Below are 23,522 nucleotides of genomic sequence, written 5' to 3' on the forward strand. Positions count from 1 at the left end.
TTTAACATTCATCTGGCCAACAGCTGCAAGCTGTTTAATTGCTTAACATTAGGAAATTGGAAAGTGGTGTGATTATCTATTTAAGGCCAAATATTAATTAGGATCAAATAAATATAGTTCCTTAGATCTCTGTGGTATCTAATCTATATAAACATCTTGCAGTGATAACTCATAAATGATTAAATGAAGGCTAGTGGCATTAGAGGATTCTGAGTCATATGCCAGAACTTAATTCTGTGCTCAATTTACTTTTAAAACTGCTGGTGGCATAACAACACATCAATGGAACTTAGATTTTAAAAATCAAGCTTTCTCTTTGTGCTCAAGCATGAAGAAGCAATCATCATAAATGAAAGGAATGAAAGCGTTATTCTAATTTACCCAAATATGCACATTTTTGTGGGTAAAGGATCATAATTAAAAGTCACAGAGCTTTCTCCCTGAACATGTTCTGAAATCTCATAAACATACCCTGAACTAGCTTTCTTCTTTTTCTCTCCAGAAATTAACGATGTAATTATTCTGAAAGCAGCAATGAGGGGTGAGGCTGCTCTCCTCTGCAAGAGCTCTTCTCTTTGCATGAAAACAGGTTCTTTCATGTGGATGGAGACTCATTTAGTGACAGTGAACTGGAGCGGTAAGTACTTTGATCTACTGGTCAGTCCACTGTCTGTCAAACTGAAGAAAATACTGAGTTCCAGGGGTAGAGTTTGCTCTGAAACAATTCTGAGGGTACATCCAGGTTTACCTGAATGATTGTTCTGACTTCTTAAAAACCTATGCTTTCTGGTCAATGATGTAGAAAATGTGAATGAGTTGGCAGTGATTCAGACAATCAGCTATGAGAAATTGATTCTCACTGGGCTGGGATAATCATCCTAGATTTGTGAAATGAATGTAAAGTGAGGATATTACACCACAGCAAATCAAGCAAATACTCATGGTGGAATCCTGGCTACATGAAGTCTGTGTAAAATGCAAATGTACAACATGGTTCTTTGTCTCTAAGAGAATATTATCTATTTCCACACTAATTAGATGTTATTAACTACATGCATGATTAATAAAGCATTTCTAATTTCATTGTTTGGTAAAATACTTTACTTGGTAAAGCCAAGAGGAAATAGGGCCAGGCAAAGCCCCTCAAATATATAAACAACTAATCTCACTACACAGTGAAGTGTTATGAAGAGCCAGAATATTTTTCTGAGAAGAAATGAACTTCTTAAACCACCCTTAAAATAAACTTAATTTACCTGAATTTATTGTATTGTATAGTATTAAACAGACTAAAGTAGACTATAGTATTAAATAGTATTAAATTTTCCCAGTTCTAATGGTAGAACAAATACACATTTAGTGTAAAGAAGCTAGAAGATACAGACAAGGCAAGATGAAAAATCAAAGGTAGCAACAATTCCACTTCCAAAAATGACTGCTTAACCCATTCCCTGAGAAAATGCACCGATCAGGCCAAAAGGGACCATATATACTCTTTAGAGAATTCTTTGAAATTAGCATTTTCAAAATTGGCATAAGAATTCAAAGCTCAGCAGCTTCGTGGTTCCCTACTTCCTATGCTACTGAAGCAAAAGTAACTGTAAGAAGCAGCAGAAGTAACCGTAAGAACTCTTGCATTTCAGAATCTTGGGAATTGAGACCCAGATTCAAGTTTCATGCTCTTGCTCTCTTTATGATTCTTGGGCCAAATGGTTCACCTCTCTGTTTCTTATATCTGAAAAATGAGAACACAGTACTTGACAGCTTGGTTCATCCATGCATATGAACAGTTGCTGAACACATAGAGAAAGAGCCACACTGGGAGAACATGAAGAAAGTGCATAGCCCATCATTTCATGGTGCTGTCAGGGGAGAGTTTAAGTAAGCCAGGGGACAGAAACATTTTACCTGAAGGTAGTCACATGGCTGCTGTCCAGGCAAGATGTCCAAATCCAGCTAGAATCAGGAAGTCTTTCAAAAAAACCCAGCATAGGTGGGTTGGGGCATATCATTAATGCCACATGGCATACTCTATGCTGAGGAGTCTACTGTTTCAATTCTGTAGGTAATAGGGAGTAATTCAGGGGGAAAGCTGGTATAAGACAAATCCTAAATTTATTTGGCTTTACCTCAAGATTGCAAAACAATCACTCTATGTCAGCCTCTATTCTAAGTGCTTTACATGCACTAATTAATCATTGTAAAGCCCTGTAAGGTAAGTTATTATGATCTATTTTTTTATGGACCATAGAACTAGACAGAAGAAGGAGACACCCAAAGTAGAGCTCGATTTTGAAGTTAAGCAATTAAGACTCCCTAACTATAGAGCTTATATATTCATTCTTACTAGATGAACTAGTGAAAGAATGCACACTAATCCAGTTTCATTAGAATGTGTTCAAAGTAGTAATTATTATCTGTTGGTGAACTCCCTACAAAGATCTGCAGTGATAAACGCATGTTCTGTCTACTTCAAAACATGATGATGTCCATGGGTCTTGCCTTCTGCAAGCTGTCATTTCTTTTGGAGTAGGTAAACTTCCCCTTTTCCATATTTTGTTCTTAGTTGAAAAATTAAAAAAGTTGATATAAAATCATGCCCAGCATCCCCTAAACACAAATGTCAGCAACTCAACTTTTCAGTATCACCCAGGATTTTGGATAGGGTAAGGAAGGAAGCTAGAAAGGATTGATGGGGCCATTACTCTTAACATTTTTTCCTAAGAAGAACAATGTCAGGAAGAAAGACAGGAACATAGGAATTATTCTACCTCAGGTCTTAGCATCGCTACTCTATGTGCTTGAAACTACCTTTAATCACATTGTGTTAGTAGTTAGCTCCTATTCTGCTTTATCTCAGTTTAAATTTTCCTTCTCTGGAAACCTTCCCTGACCTCTTTAAGCTACCCAGGGACTCTTAGATCTTGTGTTAACACTATTTACCACTGCGGTATGCTTTTAAAAAATCATATTTTGTTATGGCTATTATTTCCATATTTGTGATTGTTTTTATTCATTTCTGCAACCCCAATGTCTGGATCATGTTATCAAATCAAAGATTAAACTAATGAACTCAACACTCAGCCTTCCCTTGTCAAAGAGTATGCATACGGTCCGGGATGTAATAAGATGTTAACTCTCTCACATTTTCATATAGATTCATCAAACATCTTCTTAAAATATCTGAGGGCTTTCAATACCTTCATGCAGCTTATCTTAAAGAACAAACTTTGGGGCTTTGGAAATGGAAAATTATACATAATTTGTGAAAAAACAATGTGACAGTTTCCTCAATCTTAACTTTCTAGACATGCTCATTAAGAAGAGTAAGGCAAGGGTTAGGTAGGGGAGGGAATGAATACATTGTTTTCATAAGCTGTTTTGTTAAATGGCAACTTGTTTGTACAAATACTTAAAGGTAATAAACAATTTAAAAATGAAACTTGAAGGATACACAGACATTTGAAAAGAAAACATGTTATCCATACTCGCTCCAAAAAAGAAGAAAATATGTGAACCTAGAAAGTGTTCATTAAAGGCTTCCAGACCACCTCAGAATTTCCCACATGTAATGACACCTAAGCCACTCACATTTCAGACTAGGTGGGACTGAAACTGATTCAATATCCAAGTGGTAAAAGGCAAAAGAGAGCCTTTCAGATTTTTCTCCCAAATATGGTAGGATGTGCTCTGCATCTACTCAGTTATTATCTGTTTTTGGTATATTCTTTTTTTGTGTGTGAAAAGGATATGGAATGGTCCCCTGAAATGGTGGCATTGCTATTCAGAACTCCGCCCGAGTGAAATTAATTCTGTGTCCCAATGACACCGGAGGAAGTAAAGCAATAATGACTAACTATGTATTGAGTACCTACTGTATGTGAGGCTCTGCTTTAGGCAACGGGATACAGCGAAGAAAGCTGCCCTAATAGAAGAACATGCTTTCTGTTGCTCCACCTTGGCTTAGATGTAAAACCCCTGCCTAGAAAGAAACCTAACAAATATTACTATCACAAATACAGTCAATAACCAGTGTATAGTAAGAGTCCATAGGAATGTCAGGAAAGATAACTACAAGGGTAAGGATGATTAAAAATATAAAAAGTGCCTTAATTCTTCCAGTTGAAAATGTGAAAGAGGTTTCTCCCTTTCCTTGGAGCATTTACTTTAGAAAAATGTATCACTGTAAATATTTTTTCCTCTTTTTGAAGTTTATATCAATCCTTTTGGAAATTGGGTAGGCCTTGCCTTGGTTTAGGACCCAAGATGTCTTTTTCAAGGATTCTGGAGCCATCTTTTTGAAATGCAGGCAGCTATGAAGTTGATGCTATATTCTATAGGTAGCCAGTTCTAACTTGTTCAGCTATGCTTCCCCTAAAGGGAGGAGGTTTGTTTTGTTTTTCCCTCTGGGTAAAGCCGATAGCAACACAGACAGCCATTCCACTTGCCATGTATACTCTGAATGGACGGTGTGATCAAAGTTGCTGTGTAGTCTTCCTGCATGGGGACTCGTTATTTCTCTTGAGAACATGAATGCAATGACTGTTGACTGAAGAAAGGGGAGAGATTCCATCCCATCTTTGCAATCTCTTAGTTGGTATTACCTGTGAAGACTGCCACATGAGTTTATTGCTTATCTCATAATAAAGCTGTTTGCTTTTTCTACTGTTTGTGTATAAAGGATTTCTGATTTTAGGTATGATTTTGTTTTTAATTACATTTTTCTCAACAGAGGACATCAGTATCAGTTACTTCCATAGACTAAAATCCTAGCTATTCTTTCATATATATACATATACACAGACATGTTTCTTAAATGAACATATTTTAATAAAGAGAAGTAAGTGAAGTCATTTTCATTACAGGGTAAAGCATACACTAGACTGACATTTATGACCCTTATGAAATGCTTAAGATAATGACTTATGGGGCTAGGAAGGTGGCTCAGTGGTAGAATGCTTGCTTTGCATGCATGAGGCCCTGGGTTCCATTCCTCAGCACCACATAAGCAGAAAAAGCTGGAGGTGGTACTGTGGCTCAAGTGGTAGAGTGCTAGCCTTGAGCTGAACAGCTGAGGGACAGCACCCAGGCCCAGAGTTCAGGCCCCACGACCAACAACACAACAACAAAAAAGATAATGACTTATATCTACATGCTTCATAGATCTCAGCATTAAGAGAAATTGACCAGAGAAGCATCTACAGCCTTATTCCATACAGACTCCTCTGCCTGAGAATAGTCTCTCTCCATTTGCCATCACAAGTTCGTACATAAAATTTACCCATATAAACAATAATCTGATTATAAATCCAACATGTTGCTCTTTGCCATCAATTGGCACATGGCCATGTGAAGCCATTCAATTGGATGCCTTTTGCCTTCACCTAGCCTGCTCCACATGCCTGTCTTGGAATCTTTAGCATCTGTGTCTTCTCATTTACATTCCTTTTCGATAAAAGCTCCTGTGGTGCATTTTCTTGAGCTCTTTAGCTTATAGGACATAGGGTTGCTGGGATTTCAGGAGTGACCCATTTCATTAGCGAAGAGGAGCATCACCTTAATCCTATTGACACTAGGCTTTGTTCTGCACTCAGTTTCTGTTGCTTGGCTTCTCTACTCCACATCACTGTGTCTGTTCTGCAGGAATCTCTATTGCCTTTGCCTGGGATCTGAATTCTATCATGGCCAGTATCTCTACATTATAAGTCCAGAAACCTGGTATGATCAGGGTGTACTAAAATATTCAGATAGTTAGGAAGATCCCTAACTAGTCTATTACAGTTTGGATGGTGGTGGTCAGAACCATAAAGGACTTCTATGAGTTCCTGAATTCCAGCCAGTGGTAGAGTGCTAACCTTGAGCTGAACGCTGAGGGACAGTGCTCAGGCCCAGAGTTCAAGTCCCATGAACAACCAAAAAAAAAAAAGAATATGGTACCAGTTGGTTTGAGCTTTCAATCATTTAATTCAACCCTATTCAGCCTCTATCATTACATGTAGCATCGGCAAAGTCTCTCGAGAATATGATTCTTAGGTAAACTGTTTCAATCCTTTTCCTTTTTTCAGTACTGATAATTAAACTTTGGGCCTTGCCATTGCTAACGCTGCACTTCTGAGCCACTCCTCCTGCCCTTCCATTTGTAATGTTCTAGCTAAGAGTTTTACTAACTTTACCTGAGGAAGTCTTGAACTCACTATCTTTCTGCCTCCACCCTATAAATAGTTGAAATCACAGGTGTGACCACCATAACTGGCTTTGTTATGGTGAGTTTTAAGATATAAAAATAAAAGGAAATATCTGCCCATAATATACATTCAAGACAATCTAAGTACTTCTAATTACTCTTGCAAGATTATTGGATGTGTCCAGGCTTGTTGAAACTGTTTGGGCTCAAGGCACTGACAGATAATAATCCAATGGATTTGTGACATATGGTCCTTGTTCAAAGAGTTTTCTTCTGACAATAAGAAGCATTTACCTAATGCACAGTCAATCAGGTAAGCATTATTAAAATGTTTTCACAGATGAGCAAACTGAAATGCAATAGTTAGCAGCCCGATTAATCTGCAGGTCTGTGATGATGACAGTCTGACACAGCCCTGATTGTGTTCTGATTGGCTGTGGGTGATACCCTGTCATTGAGAATCAGCCATGCAGAGACCTCTGTCTTGATGGGTAAAGACACCAAGTTGTGGATGTTACCTAACTACCATGACCACCTTAACTAAAACTAATTCAGATTCTTTGAAAATACGGTGTATTAGAATATATGTCAAATGAGTTATTTTTGTTCAATGTAACTGTGCATAGTAAAACTAGAATCCTGTTCTTAGAGTATCATTTATTTCCAGACTCAGTTTCCAAGGGAACTATGGCCAACTGGCCCATCGTTTCCCCATGCCTCTCTTCCATTCCTATGTAAATACATGATTTTATAAAGAAGTGGGATACATCTGTAAGTACCATTTTGGAGTTGAACTATGTTTTATTTTGTCATTTGTACTCCTACAATGGTGGAAATGGAAAATGAACCAATCTGTTTAATGCACTGAGTAGTGAATCACAGAGGAAAATGAAATATGTTGAATGCCTATTCCAGATCCTGAAGAAAAGAAATATACCTGTACAAAGCAGAATGCTATTACTACTCTGCATGGATTCACTTTTCCTTTGAGTTGAGTCTGGCCCACTTTGTCTGAAGTCAAGAGAAAGAAAAGACTAAATAAACCAAACTATATTCAAAACCAAACCAAATTCTAAATCATATTCTAGCCAACCTGATAATATGGTTCTTTTGCTTTCCTGAAGTAATGAGGAAAACATTTTTTTTTCTCTGCCATGAGGGTGAAAAGATGCTATACTTTAGGACAGAGAATCAGTTTTGTACTTAAAGCCTAGAGTATATCAAGCCAACTCTAAAAGTGATTCATGTGTAGCCACAGCAGTCCTATGTCCTGACACTTGCTCAATGTACCGTTTCACTAAAACTTTAGTGGTTTGGGTGTTAGAACACTTGAGAATATATTAGTGCAAAAATTTCAATTCCATGTTGCCTTAAAGAATGCTAAAAATGAAATAACATGGTAAGTTTAAATTCCAGTATAGACTACTTCTAAGAAGGGAGCAGCTTTTTAGAGTGCCTTGAATTCTGACCATTTAACATTACTGGAGGTTGTAATCAGAGATCTAACAAGTGAAGGCAGTTTTAACACCTTTGGTAATCTTGACTTTATATATTTGTGATATAAAAAAGCACAATGACTTAGGGTTTTGCCTTTATTTTGATACTGTCATAAAAAATGTAGAAACTTGGAAGAATGAAATTCATTAAACAAGAACCTTAAATGGAATGAAGTTACTATGGGAAGAATCGAATTGTTAGTGGTGACATTCACAAACACAACGCCCTCTTTTGTCAGAGCAACAAATAGAACTTAGAAAATGGTACTGTTGACTCTTGACCAACCCTATCATTTCTTAACTTAATTACAGCATCCATCCAAAATGAAAAAGTTGTTTTTAATCCAGTTAAAAGCACAATTAGAAGAGTATTCTTTCCTAACCTGTGTTTCTCCACCCATTTGGTACTTAGTAGGGATTTGTATTGCTACTGCACCTATTATAATTGTGTATGTATAATCTTTGATAAATAAACCTCAGCATAAGAGATTCCACTGAAATAATAATTAATGTGTCATATATTTAAAATTACTTATGTAGCATGATGAATGCTCTTACTAAAAGATGTAGTGATATATTTGTGTGTGTGTGTGTGTGTGTGTACCAGTCCTTGGCCTGGGTGCTATCCTTGAGCTTTTTGTGCTTAATACTAGCATTCTACCACTTGAGCTATAGTATCACTTCTTGCTTTTTGATAGTTAAATGGAAATAAGAGCTTCATGGACTTTCCTATATGGGCTGGCTTTGAACTGCCATCCTCAGATCTAAGGCTTCTGAATAGCTTAGATTACAGGCATGAGAAAACATGCAGTAAAGTGTAGCCCAGGCTGTTCTTGAACTTGCGATCCTCCTGCCACACCCTATTCACTGATTACTGGTATGTCCGACCCATGGCCAGCCTCATCATTTTTATCCATAAAATTCTCTATACACAGACACGCAACTCATTTTATTCAAGATTTTGACTAACTTGATAGATTTCAATAACACAATGTAAGAACATAAACCTGTAGCTCAACAGCAAAAACTGTTACAGATGAAATGTGGTTGAGACCAATTCATTTGGGCCATTCACTAAATTAGCTCTATTTAACAGCTTTAACACTAATTTATCTTGAAACTTTATATAGTAAGCATACCTCTTTACTTTCTGGGTAGATAATAACCATGGTATTAGAAATATCGCCACCCTTTAAGTACTTATATTAAAAACAAAATGACAAATTTTGGAGGAAATAACCCATTCATATACATTTGCCCTGATTTCTTAAGAAAGACACACTCATTCTGATAAAGCTTTCATTTGTTTTCTCTGATCTCTTTGAATTCAGACAAAATAATGAAGTCTTATTCAGCTGGAACTAAACAGCTGTAAAATATCCTTTTCATTAGCCCCTTTCTGGGATCCTCAAACATTCTAGGAATAATTTTTCAAACCAATGGAAAACATTAATATAAATAGAGTCACATATTAAGAGAGAGAGACAGACAGACAGACAGACAGATCCTCTTGAGTAAGTTTCTGTCCTGGCCTCCACTCTAGAATATTCCCTTTTGAGATTTGCAACTGCCCCACCCAATTTTTGGTGATTTTATCCCTTTGATCACTGGAAAATTCCCAAAAGCAGCTAAAGCCAACAGATCTTAGGTTCTGGTCATGAAGGATAGAACTGTGCATTGTGTATGCATAGCCCCATACAAGAAAAGCTGGACACTCTACAGCTGTCATGTCTATGCTCAATTAGTCCATTGAGCAGAGGAACTCCTCAACAAGAGTATTATCTTAGGATGACAGGATTCTATGCAGTGGAATGCATACTTGATATGATGGCCACTGGAACCCTCTGGTAAAACTGTGTCCTCCTCATCTGGGAGGCACACCCAGCTGTCCTGGGACCTGGGACAGACGGGCAATACTGTCACTGTCACCCGACTGGTCACCAAGTATCTGTTTTTGTTGGAGTGCCAAGAACTGCACCCTCCCTCCTTAGGCTATAGGTCTTCCATCTTCTGATTTGGGGTTTGAAAGGGAGTAGATGGTTCAGAAAAGCTTGCCTTTGGTTTTATGCATGTATTTCTGGTAAATATGCTAGTTCTCTGCTCAAAATTAATGGGCTGGGAAAAATAATTTGTGTACTTTTCATTACTGAAGTTAAATGTGTTATTAACTAAAGTGAATTGAGTAGACTTGTATTGTTCATATATCTGTGTATCAACTTTTGAATAGTAACTATAAGCCATTATTTTAAAGAATAATCATTGTCAATATAGTTGAGTGGTAACATTTGAAAAGATGGCTTCTAATATCATCAGGAATTAAAAACAAATAAGAATGTTAAAGGCCAAAACATTTAAAATTGGAATCCTTTTTGAAAACTCCTTGGACAATAGGTAATTCAAAAGCAATATTCCTCAAATCCTACTAGCCGGTAATGAATTAGACTATCAAGTAGTTGCCTTTATATGAAAGTTGCCTTTTAATATATAAGAATAAATATGGCTCATGTCTGTAATCCTGGCTACTCAGGAGGCTGAGATCAAATGATTACAGTTTGAAGCCAGCCTAGGTAGTAAAGTCCATGGACCTTGTATCTCCCATTAACCACAAAAAGCTGGAAGAGGGGCTTTGGCTTAAGTGTTAGAGCAGTAGCTTAAGCACAAAAAGCTCAAGGACAGCATTAAGGTCCAGAGTGCAAGCTCTTCTGAGAGTGGCAAACAAATAAACAAGCAAACAAATAAATGCAGTAACATTTTCTGCTGAATCTCCTTATATGAGGGATATGTTTACCTGTGTAGGACCAGCCAATCTCTTCTACAAGTTTTCTCTGTTGTCTGTAGTATCCATAAGTCCAATCTATAACCAAAGAAAAATGAATGATTAACATCTAGATAACTATTTGTCCACAACTTGAAAAATACAAGATACCCAATATATTCATTCTTTTTGTTTGTAATACTAGGGATTGACTCATGGCCTGTGTTCAGCTTGCTTGCTTAGCATGGAGCAAGGAGAACACAAGGAAGATGGGTGGAAGTCAAGGTTCACTGCAAACTGCAAATTTTCCCTAGAACCATGCTTACATGCAAGCAATAGGGGTGCAACAATTCATGCTCCTCCTTCCTTTGCATTGTCCCTTCATCCCAGACTATGCTTGCATTAATACACATTATGGACAAATCTTTGTAGGCTGTGTTTGGAACCTGATCAGTGTTGACAGAACTGTTCCTGTAGAAAGAACTACAAATAAGTTGTTAATCAACTTGTAGGTTACCAGTCATTCATAAATCAAGTTTCTCTCAATATAGTTTGCACTTAGATACATACATATATAGGTACACAATGAAGTATACTGGTTTTTATCATGGGTTTGGGAAAGTATTTCGTCCTTAAAATTATCTTTCTTCCCTGGATAAAGACCATTAACAAACAAAGATGGCCTCTGCCCCCTCTGTGATATTTTCCCATCAATTCGTCCCCACCCTTAAGAAACCTTACTGCTTCTGTGTCACAGGACTCAAGTTGAGAGTGGCTCTGGGGTCTCTTTACTACTGCAATCATCTTTAATACAAAGTTTTGCTGGTCTATTTAAATTTGGTGTATTTTAAAAATTACATATAGACTCCATTTTAATTATCCAATCAATGCATTCTTGGGTTGATTATACTTTGGTCTATGACAAAAAAATTCTGCTAAGAACAGTCATATATCTAGTATATATAGAATTATATATGTATATACTTGCTTTTTCGCTTAAAATATTAGGTTCATAGTTTATTATTCGAAATGGTTGTTTTATAAAAATAATTTTATAAAATTATATATAATTATATAATTATTTTATAAAAATAATCATTTAAGAGTAAAGTAACTTAGTTCTGAGGATAGGTGGTTCTTTATGATAAATGCATATACATGATATAAGCTAGAAAGGTCCTAAGAGATCATTTGACCCAGTCAAATTTGACCTAGTCATCTAGAAAAATAATTTTACTTTTAAAATAAAGTCATTATACTCAAGAAATGTGTTTTGTGTAGATATTAATAAGAAAAATGGACTGTACAATTCCTGTATCCTACTGCACTGATTTTGACCAAAACTATATGCATGATTCTAACAGTTTTTCTTGAGCAAAATCTGCTGTGGCATGCCTGCCTTCCAGAGATACAAAACAAAGCAAAAAAAAAAATGAGCCTTGGGTTTACTTGCAGGAATTATTTAGACAAATAAACTATACAGAGTTGACTATACAGTCTACTGGATTCCACCAACAAGCATCTTCCCCATAAAATTACACTAGCCCTAGAGAAAGGATTTATTGTCATCTGTTCATATATTATGATGATGATGATGATGATGATGATTTTAGAGTTGGTTCTGGGGCTTGAACTCAAGGCCTGGGTGCTGTCCTGAGTTTTTTGCTTAAGACTAGCTCTCTAACTCTAGTCATAGTTCCCTACTTCTGGCTTTTTGAGTGGTTAACTGGAGATAGGAGTCTCACAGACTATTTTTTAGTGTAGGGCTGGCTTTGAACTGCAATCCTCAGATCTCAGCTTCCTGAATATTAGGATTACAGGCATGAGCCACTAGCAGCTGGCTTCACATCTTTTAAAGTAAATATTTTTTAAAATGTATGACATTTCTATATATGAATGTACTTTGATGGTCTCAGATTAGATTCCACACAAAACCTGAATTGAGGTAAACAGATGTTTTAAAGATTCATCCTAAAGGTTGATAGCAAAGTAGTAGTCAGTTGTTAGCTTTCTTTGTAGAGTTCTATCCAGATATCAGAAGCATTGTATTGGGTTTCTAATTACTTACATTAGGAAAGCTTTCTCAATAAAAGATCCCAGGTGTTACAGCTCTCTTCAATTCCTTTATGTATTGTTCCTTTATACAATCCGTTACACATTCATATGTTAATTACATAGACTTCGGGCGTGAGAGAGTACCCCACTTTAAAGACTCTACTTAGAGCTCTGATAGATGAGCTGTGATAGCTTCAGTGAACAAGAAAAAAAGCAGCTGGTTTGACAACCCGCCCCCCTCCCCCCCAACATGTCCTGCCATGGTGTTACATAGCAGGAAAACCTATAAATCCTATATGAAGTATGTCTTATACGAGGGCTTACACATTTTAAAATCCATTAAAATAACCAAGAATAGTGTTTTCTTTCTTTTTTTTTTTGGTGGGAGTGGATTTAGTTTCTTTAGTTTTATTTTGTTTCTTCTCACTTATAGTACTTGCTAGTTCTATTTAAGTCAGGCTACTTTAAAGTGATAAAACTAGGAAAGTGATTTTGGAAAGGAATGGCACCCATGAATACATATATAAACAGATCTTTTTAAAGGTTACTCTAAGTTGTACAACCAGAAATTTGGTTTATGTTATTTCAGGTACTATTAAACATTACTACTTCAATCTATAACCACCTACACAGTTGGAGTGTGTATGTATGTGTGTGTGTGTGTGCACACACCCATGCTAAATATATGTCTCTATAAATATATATTTCTACATATATGTAAATATATGTATTTATGTCTTTATGTTTATATAAAGACATTATTAATATTTTTCTTAAAAATTAAACCCTTTTATTCACAAGTAAAAATACAAGTGTTCATTTCCTACTTAAATATGATCAATATATTAAATTATAAAATCATTTTGGATTGTGAATTTAGCCTATATTCTTCGCTTCAACATTTTATTGTCAGATCCTAGTACAGATTCTAGCAGTAGTTTTCTGACAAAAATCCTCACACAGAGACACATCACATCTTCATGATGCAAAGTGCCCAAAGTGTGACTGGCAAAAGAAATACAAGTGTCCTCAGAAAACGAAACTTCAAGATAGAAGAGGAATGATGGAAGGAATGAATGAAGGAAGGAAGGAAGGAAGGAAGGAAGGAAGGACGACCTAGTCCTTTATGTGAACGATTAGCTTTGGTACAAGAATATTTGTGGAGACATCACCTGCTACCAAAGACTTAGGTTTCAGCTGTCCTATTGTAATTGTCTTTCTCTGTTTGATAAGAAAGTTGAGGTCATGAACCAATGATCTAAATCAAAAATGATTAGCAAACTTAAGTAAAATTTAAGTTACTCATGAGGTGAGAGTTTCCAATATCAATGCAGTTCATATCAATAAAATTTTCTACTGTAACTGGTAGACTTTCTCTGTGTATTTTCTCATTATTTGGTGTTAAAGATTGGGTTACAGTCAAAGTAAGTTATATGTAGCCTATCCTTACTGATATGGAATGTCTACTGTTATTCATTATACATGCAAAACCACTGGAGAAATTTAGCTAATTATGATAACTCAGATAATATGGCATGTGTAGGACAGAGTAATATTTTAGACACTGTTTTTCTGTTAATCACTGCCAACATAACCCAAATCCTTAAAATTGTTTTAAAAAACACAAACATCATTCCCTCTCCAAATACATGTTTTCCAATTTTGGCTATGTCCCTGGTTAAAAGGAAGTGCTTCACTGTTTTTATCTTCTCTGCATAGGTTTAGAAACAATAGTACTTCCAATAGTATCAAAATTTAAACAGCAACTCAATATCTACTAAGAAAACACATTAGTGTATATTATTGTAGTTAGGGAATTTTGAAAATAAAAAAGGTTTGGTCAATCACCTATTTATTTATCTTATTATTTGTAATTAGAATACATTAATTGTTGTACAAGGGGGTTTTATTGTGGTAATTCCATAGATGTGTGGAAACTTTGTGACCTTGTCATGTAAGATTAAAGTGAAAGAAGGAAAAGGTAGCTGAGAACCAAATATTAAATTACCAAAGGAGATGGAAAGACTAAGTGCAAAATATGACATGAAGAACAAAGGAAGCCATTTCTTTCATATATATATATATATATATATATATATATATATATATATATATCAGTGAGAGAACCAATTACATATGTGTTTCTTAGATTAGGTAGAAATTCTGAGGTCAGCAATGACATTTTATTATTCCACAGACAATGAGGATTTTGTGAATTTTTCCCCAGAAAGAACCTGTATGTTAGCAATATGTTTACCAAATGGATTCAAATTTTTCAATGACAACTCAAAATACTCCTTGTCTTGGAAAGTTTCCCATACCTAGACATATGCTTTCAATCTGATGTACTTTATCCATATTGCTAAAGCTAAAGGGTCCCTTTGTTAAATATATTAATAAATTTTTATCTAATTATGTGTTAATGAATGCCTATTTCCAATAAGTTCGAAAAACTAAATATAAGCAAATACTTTTTAGTCATCACTTGTAAACTATCTCCTTCTACATACTTAGTCCACAATTTTGCACAGATATATTTTTGAATTGTCATATTTATTTATATTTTATATAGATTTAATTATACTATTTATTTGGTGATTTGCTTTTTCCACAAAATAGTAAAACACTGACATTCTCAAGATAATGAATAGGATTTATGACATCACCAATATTTTTATATATTTATATTATATATTTTATGTGTTTATACTATATTTTATATATGATGTATTTATACATTGTATTATATATATTGAATATTGACCTTAAGAAGTTAATTTAACTTTGGCAAACTAATTTCTTGGACTCAAGTAATATGAATGATTAAGCTAGCCTTCCTGGCATTTTATGTATGCAATAAAGTCATTAGGACATCAAATACCACTTTTCTTCTGTCAAATGTCTTGTATAACACCCAGAAAATATCAAGAGGGCACAAACTCAAACTAAGTGCTATGATCTTTTCAGCCACATGATTTTACATCCACAACCAAAGAGAATTTGTTTGGCCATAGAGGAAAACCAATGATAACGAGAGCACAAATAGAAATAACATGCAAAAATGACAGTTTGAAGAAGGAGCTGAAAATGATGCTAAATGTGGAAAGAAAACATTAAATGAACCAGATTACAAAGTAATGTGCTATTATGTATCATTGTATTACTATACTATGCTATTAGACTATTGTCTATACAACAATGGTATACTATTATTAGCAATACAGTGAAGATTGCTGCTCTGAAGTCTTTGGCTCTCCTGTTTACACTGAAATCCAGGGTAGAGCAAAAGCATCTGCTGTACCATTCATTCCATGATTAAGCTCTCCCAGGATGGTCTAGAGAATTTCCACCTGGATGTCACCAATTAGAGAATACAAGATGCCTTTCACCTTTGCCATGAAAAGCATATCACAAGGAAATTACAAAAAAAATAAAAGTGACCCATTATTGATATTAAAATTTGAACAAATGAAGAGTCCTACTACATTCTTCATTGACTTAGGAGGAGTTAGTAACTGCTTTTACATCGTATGTTTCTGGCTGTTTAAATTAAAACTACTATCCTAAATTTGATATTGTTAAATGAATCATAAGGAAAAAATTGTAAGATAACTTAGGAGGAGAGCTAAGTAATAAGTGATTGGTTAAGTAACTAGTGAAAGATAAATCGATAGGTATGTTAAGAAGAAAGTATGTAGAATCAAAATTGAATGTAACATAGATGCAAATTTAACTCATGATAAAGCAAACAGTACAAGCAGATAAGAAAGAAGTATATAGGTTAAAAAGTCATTAGAAACACGGAGTATTTGAAAAAAGAAACAATGACATTTCACACATACATTAAATTGCAAACAGATTAATATTGTTTTAATAAGCTGAAAAAGAACCCCTGAAACATAAACGAGAATAATTTAAAATATGTATGTAAACATATTTTGAATACATGACACTTAAACCTTGAATAAGAAAACATTTAAGGTGATAGAAATAGACATGTAAAGTTACTGATCATTGTTAACCCCATCAACAATTGCAACTATGTGTTCCAAACATGTAGAATCCTCACAAGTCACTAAGTGCAAAAATACAAGCAGAGAAGTTTTTAAACTGCAAACACAATTGACTAACAGAGCTAAATACAAATGTGAAGGTTGTATTCAGTATAATTACACAGAAATTAAAATAGCATTGGACATTTTTCTGATAATAGATTACCAAATGTTTATTATTATTATTACTACTGCTACTACTATTTTGTGTATATGCCATAGGGTCTTAGGACTTTGGGCTCCCATTTGGCTTTTTTTCTCAAAACTAGCACTCTACCATTTGAGTGAGATCTCCACTACAGCTTTTTGTTGGTTAAATGGAGATAAAAGCTTCATAGAATGGTTTTGAACCATGTTCATAAGATGTCTATTGATATTACTATTTAAATATTAAGTGATACTCAACAAATCTTGAAATGTTCTGTATTTAGAGGTAGGTGGGAGATGTAAGCTTTCTGGAAAATAAGCTTGTAAGAGTTATCAAGAGCCTTAAAACTTGTCATGTCTTTTCTCAGTAATTATATTCCCAGAAATATATTTTGATAATCAACAGGAAAGGGAACAAAGATTCCAAGATGTTTATAGTGGTAGATCATATTTTAATAGATAAAATTTAGAAAAGACTAACTAGATAATATTCATACTATGAAATAATCCAAAACCATTAAATTATGCTTAAAAATATCCATTGAGGTGGCAAAGATACATGAAAAATATTATGATATAATTTATGAACATTTCATACACATATAAATGTGAATTTCTTTATGTCTTTTCACTTTAAACTTTTAAGATTGTATATGTATTTTTTTCATGTATTCTGTGAGATTGTATCATCAAAGTACACATGTACTTTGAATCAAGGCCTCTAATTTGACAAACAAATCAGTGATGAATAAACATTTTAAAGATATGTAAATAAAAACTTGAAATACTCTTTCATTCTTCTTCTGGATTTTACAATCAAAGCTAGTCCTTATTCAGAAGAAAGTTCATGGATAGATGAATCACTAAGAATTTCAAAGTTAAACTTAGGAAATAAGCCAAGTCTACACATGATAGACAACTTAAGTACTTGCCTATCAAGACAATTAAGATTCAGAGATAGCAAATTACACAATGCAGTGAGTTCACTGACCATCTTTATGGCCAGGAGTCATACCAGTTGGATCATCTATGTGGGGGTAAACTTTGATATAATCATATTTTAATCTGAGATTTATTTCTAAAACACTTCTGCAGAGATAAAATTAAGTTAAACTTGGGTTCCTATAAAGAAAGCAGGAAAATCTGGCAGCTTTAGGTATTGGCAACCTATTCTGAAATAGGTGTGGACCATATGTTAAAACTAAAACTACTGCCAGTATGTAGATTGATTCACACTGCAAGGCAGGCAGAAAGATTTCTTTGACTCGTTTCCAGGGTACTGACTGAAAATTCATTTTTGTCCTAAATTCATTCTGATTACTTTTTACTAGTCTAGAAAAAATTATTCATGGGAAGCACTTTAAAAATAAGTCATTGATACTTTTCCAATGGATTTTTAATAAGCTAAGAATTTTTTGACTTGTCAGTTTCTTTAATAAGTCACATTCTATTGCTCCTTACACTGACTTAAGCTGGGTAATACTACGAGAAATTCGGGTGAGTGTAGTAGATCTGCTTCATTTTCACACTATACATATGCAAGTATTGAGTGCTTCTTCTGAGTTCCTTCTTTGTGTCAGAAAAATGTCCTTTTAAACACTGAATTTGAACCAGTCACATCTCTTTGCTGCTATTTCTATAAGCATAAAATGGAGTCATATATATAGCTGCTGTTTGCTTACAATGATGCTATAAAAACATAAAGCATGCACAAAAGCATTTTAAGCTCTTTATTTTAAAATATGAGGATGGCTATAATCAAGAAAACTAATAACAACAGATGCTGGAGGGGATGATGGCCAAAAGGGAAAACCCTGCTGCACTATTGGTGGGAGTGTAAATTTGTTCAACCACTCTGGAAAGTAGTATGGAGGTTCCTCAAAAGACTACACATAGAGCTCCCCTATGACCCAGCAATCTTACTTCTGGGCATTTACCCAAATGATCACAAACAAGGCCATACTAAGGCTACCAGCACAACTATGTTTATCACAGCATTGTTTACCATAGCTAAGATATGGAACCAACCCAGATGCCCCTCAGTAGATGAATGGATCAAGAAAATGTGGTATATGCATGTATATGTATATATATTATATATATATATATTACACACACATCTATGTCTATATATAATGGAATTCTATGCTTCCATCAGAAAGAATGACACTGCCCCATCGGTTAGGAAATGGGAAGACTTGGAAACATTAAGTGAAGTAAGCCAGACCCAAAGAAATATAGGTCCCATGGTTTCCATTATTTGCAGCCTATGTTTCTTTGGCTCTGGCTTACTTTGCTTAATTTTTTCCAAGTCCTTTTCATTTCCTTAAGTATGGTGCAATATCATTCTTTCTGATGGAAGTACAGAATTCCATTGTGTATATGTACTACATTTTCTTGATTAATTGGTCCACTGAAGGACATCTGAGTTGATTCTATATCTTGGCTATGGTAAACAATACTGCAATGAACATGGTTGCACTAGTGGCTTTGGTGTGGCCTTGTTTGTGGTCAATTGGATAAATGCCCAGCAATAGGATTGCTGGGTCATAGGGAAGCTTTATGGTTAGTCTTTTAAGGAACTTCCTCTAGAACCAATCTCTAGAATGGTTGAAGAAGTTTATATTCCCACCAACAGTGTAATGAGTTCCCTTTTAGCCACATCACCACGAGCATTTGTTATTGTTAGCTTTCCTGATAATGATCATTCAAACTAAAGTTAGGTGGAATCTCAGTGTTGTTTTGATTTGCGTTTCTTTTATGGCCGGAGATGTTGAATACTTCTTCATGTGTCTATTGGCCATACTTTTTAGTTCCTCTGAGAAGTCTCTCTTTTTTAGCCTATTTATTTATTGGGTTGTTGAGTTTTTAAGAGTTGATTTTGGGGGGATGATTTTTTGAGCTCTAAGTATATTTTAGCTATGAGGCCCTTGTCTGATGCATAGCTTGTAAAGATTTTCTCGCATTGTTTAGGCTTTGTATTTATCTTGCTAGTTATGCCTTTGCCATGCAGAAGCTCGTCAGTTTGATTCAATCACATTTATCCAATCTTTGAGTTGTGATTATGTATCTTTATTTAGGAAGTTTTGCCCCATGTCAAAAGGCCTAGTGCCTATACATCTACAAGTAAACACACTGAATGATTAAGAATACATACATATGCACAACACTGGGACATGGTAATTATATAGGACTCTAGACATTTACACACTGGGGATAAAAAAAAGATATTCATGAGAATGGTTGACAAAGGCTCAACAGCTGTGTGCACATGATCATATAAAATAATATTCTACAAAATGAACTCCAAAAAAAAGAAACAAGAGGCATTTTGTTTTAGTTGCCAATGTTGCTGTTTTTGTTTTGTTCTCCTTTTGTCTTGGTTGTTAGGTGTTTGTATTTGGGAAGGTGAGGGAGGACACAGAAAAGGTGGAACAAGGATGAATAAATATAGCAGTGGTCCTCACTAGACACTATGTGGAATATGAAATTTATGTCTTGTGGGTGGGGATGGGGGAAATAAACTGGGAGAGAGCAATGGAAGGGGAGACATGGTTCAAAAAGAATTGTATGTACTCATTATTACTCATTATCTGATTCATGTAACTTTAATCCATATATCAACTCTACAATAACGACATATTAAAAGACAGTAAGTTTTCAAAAGCAAGATTTATCAGAATATTTTCACTTCAATTGTGCTAGAAGAGACTGGAGGTAGGCTCAGAACACTGTTTATTTCAAAGTTTTATTGATTAGCTTTTCAAGATATTCCTGAACATACAACCACTTTTCCCACTAGCAAAAAAAAAATGTTTTGATGACATTTTTAATGACCTTGCTTTTCAATTCCCCTGCCCATATAGGTCATTATTTTCTTTTCTTAATAGCACAAATACATTCTATTGCTTTTTTGGTATGTTTAGGTGTATCGTTGTCAGTGAACTCTGAGGTAATATTATTTTCCAGATTGTATTTCCCTCCATTGTACAGTTTATTTGAAGTGTGTATAAATTGCTCAAATTCTATTGATAGCTTATGGGTCCCTGGAATCATTTTATTTGCTTCACATTCCACTGTTTGATGTTGATATGTCTCATCCTGGGCTTCTCTTTGCCAAGCACACTGCTTATTCTCAGAACATTCTCCTTAGATCTAGTGTGTTCACAGTCATTCTGTGAACCACCCAGTCAGCCCTAGGAAGAAATGATTCACATCAACCACCAAGCACCACACACTTACCTTCAAGTCTATCACTACTGGTCACCTCTACTGACTAATGACAGCACTTGGTCTTTTAGACACACTGTTGCAAGGACTATTTTCCAATTTTAGCTGGACCTTAAATGTTCTCTGCAGTGGAAGATGCTCAAAAATACTCTGCTTGCTTAGATAACACAGGTTTATTGCACTTAGAGGAACAATATTTATAAGGCATTCCTACTTAGTACATAATTAATAGGCTTGGAGCATACAGCTTAGTAATTACATTTCACACACAATTACAAATGGCTGGCCAGGGATTGGATATTATTTATTTTTGAAAGAGTAAGCTCAGTTGGAGTGAATATGTTTTCTCTCCAGGTTTATACTGTTTTGTTTGTGCTGATGTCAAGAGACAGAACCAGCTAATGTAGTGTTTTTGGCTTGCACTGGAAACAGGAATGTGCTGGCACTTAGCTTTGAAGTTACTAGGCCACTGGGACACCTCACAATAATTAACATACTCCTGATGTCTCTAATGTGAATAGGATGATGGTTAGAGAAGAAAGAGCACCTATAACAGCACAAGGGGAGGATTTTTGTACGTTCTGGAGGTACGTTCTCCAGGCACAACACCACTGCTAAATTAAGACAGAAGAAAAAGTATTTTTTATGAAGTTTACATTTTTTAAGAAGTTCATATTCTTGGCATTAATCTCAATAATAGCAAATATTTCCAATAGAGAGTATTTATTGACAACCTGTGATATGTCATCTCAAAGACAAACTGAGTTTAACCTTCAAAATAAAATCTCATAATATGCATTGTTTTTGTTTTGCGTGGGGCAGTCTCAGACGTGTAGCCTCATGTCCAGAATTCTTTAACATACTACCCGAGTTCATTTGCAAAGCGAGAAAGTCACAATTAGTGCAATACAAATTATTTTAAACTACCTCTTTATGACTTTAGAAATAGCTTAATGGAAGTATTGCCTCCCTCAATCTAAAAAAGAAATCTCCATCAATCTCCAGTTATTTCGCTTCATATAATATTTAAGGGGAAAATTGTTTCTTATGATGATTAAATTCCAAGAAGCCTCTCTGGTTTCAGAGTAAGGGTATTGTTTGATGCTTTCTAATGACCCCAGCAGACCTCTTTGACCATGCATTCACTCTGTGAGCAATCCAATAACACAGTGGCTATGATGTATCTGGTGATTTGAGCTGGTAGTATACACCAGAGAAAGCCAGTGGTGACAAAACTACTCTGGCATAGTTTTCCCATCTCACATGGCTCTCCTGCCATTTAGAAAGAGGATGTTGTCATGCTCTGAAGTGCCTTGTTCATCATGGGAAAAGACCACCTCCATCTTTGGCACTTTCAACTAAGATTAATGTAATTCAGACAGTCTTCCAGAGATGCTACCATAACGCCCAGTCTATCAAATTACTTATGAGAATCCTGGTAGTGATTGGGATAAAACAAAACAAAACAAAATGCCCTGGATTTTCTTATGTAAAATCAGCATGTTTCCTGGCACATGAATGAGTCAATGAATAAAGGGTACTGATCTTACGTCATTTTTAGTTCAACAGTAAAAGTACAGCAAGTATCCAGTAAAAACTTTCCAGAAGAAAGCACTGATGGTTTTATTTCACGGCCTCCAACAATCTCATTATTGTTCTTATTTTAATAAATATTTAAAATTTTTATTCTTCAGAATAATAATGACTACCAAAGCACTATCGAAATTAAAAAAAATAAAAAAAGAATACATGAAAAAAAGAACAGGTTGGGGGAGATACTAGTAAATGATTTATGATTTTTATTATCTATTTTATTGTAAAGATACTGTACAGAGGGGTTACAATTACATGGGTAAGGTAATGAGTACATTTCCTATCCAGCATTGTTACCCCCTCCTTTGTTTTTTCTCTACTATCCCTGCCTTCCCCACCTCCCCAACTCCTCCCCCTGCTGAAGTTGTAAAGTTAGTTTTCAACATAGTGTCTTGCTCATCTCATTGTTACAATGGGTCAACCTGTATCCTTGTTTCAGTTTTTTGTTATTTCCCTTCACCTCCCTGAATTAGAAAAATGTATATGCAAGATGCAGGGCACCTGAATCAAATACAGTGAAAACAGGGGTTATGCCATGGGGGAAGAACATACAAAAGAAACAAAAAAATCAGGGACGCAAGAAGTTTAATCTTTGTTGCTGTTGTTTTTAATGTACTTATAATGATTTATGATTTTAATGAAGTTGAATTCAAGGCATGTCTTCAGGATTCTTCATTAAAAAAAGAAAAAATAAAGAAAACAGCAATGATCCTTTTCAAGGCTAATCTCACTGTGCCTTCCAGAACACAGCTAACAGATTGCCATGGACACACATTTGGTGCCTTTCTTTGCCTCTGTATCTCCAGAAGTTGAGATTTAGGGACAAGAAGAAAGAACACTGATATCTTTTGCCTAAAGCATAGTTTGGATCTTAACCACTAGGTATGTACCTTTGCAATACAAGTTGCTATCAGAAATTTATTGAGCACACAAACCATTATTTCTAATCAAGCAAAACAATGCTTTTGCAGGTCTAGGAAGTAGCATGCCACCCAGTAAACACATATGAC

The 23,522-nt window shown here is 35.1% G+C and overlaps 1 protein-coding gene across 1 annotated transcript in view; it reads right to left on the minus strand.

The window, feature by feature from the left end:
- The window catches only part of Ptprz1 (protein tyrosine phosphatase, receptor-type, Z polypeptide 1), a gene marked incomplete at its 5' end in the record, with an annotated part of 112,976 nt that extends 93,029 nt beyond the window's left edge, over positions 1-19,947 (minus strand). The window contains 2 exons of the mRNA XM_013019952.1: positions 10,469-10,537; positions 19,932-19,947. Of these exons, the coding sequence (XP_012875406.1) occupies positions 10,469-10,537; positions 19,932-19,947 (85 nt within the window). The remainder of the gene's footprint in view (positions 1-10,468; positions 10,538-19,931) is intronic.
- Between the last annotated feature and the right edge of the window lie 3,575 nt (positions 19,948-23,522).

Source organism: Dipodomys ordii, unplaced genomic scaffold (genome assembly GCF_000151885.1).
Source record: "Dipodomys ordii isolate 6190 unplaced genomic scaffold, Dord_2.0 Scaffold48, whole genome shotgun sequence".
Classification (NCBI taxonomy): Eukaryota; Metazoa; Chordata; class Mammalia; order Rodentia; family Heteromyidae; genus Dipodomys; species Dipodomys ordii.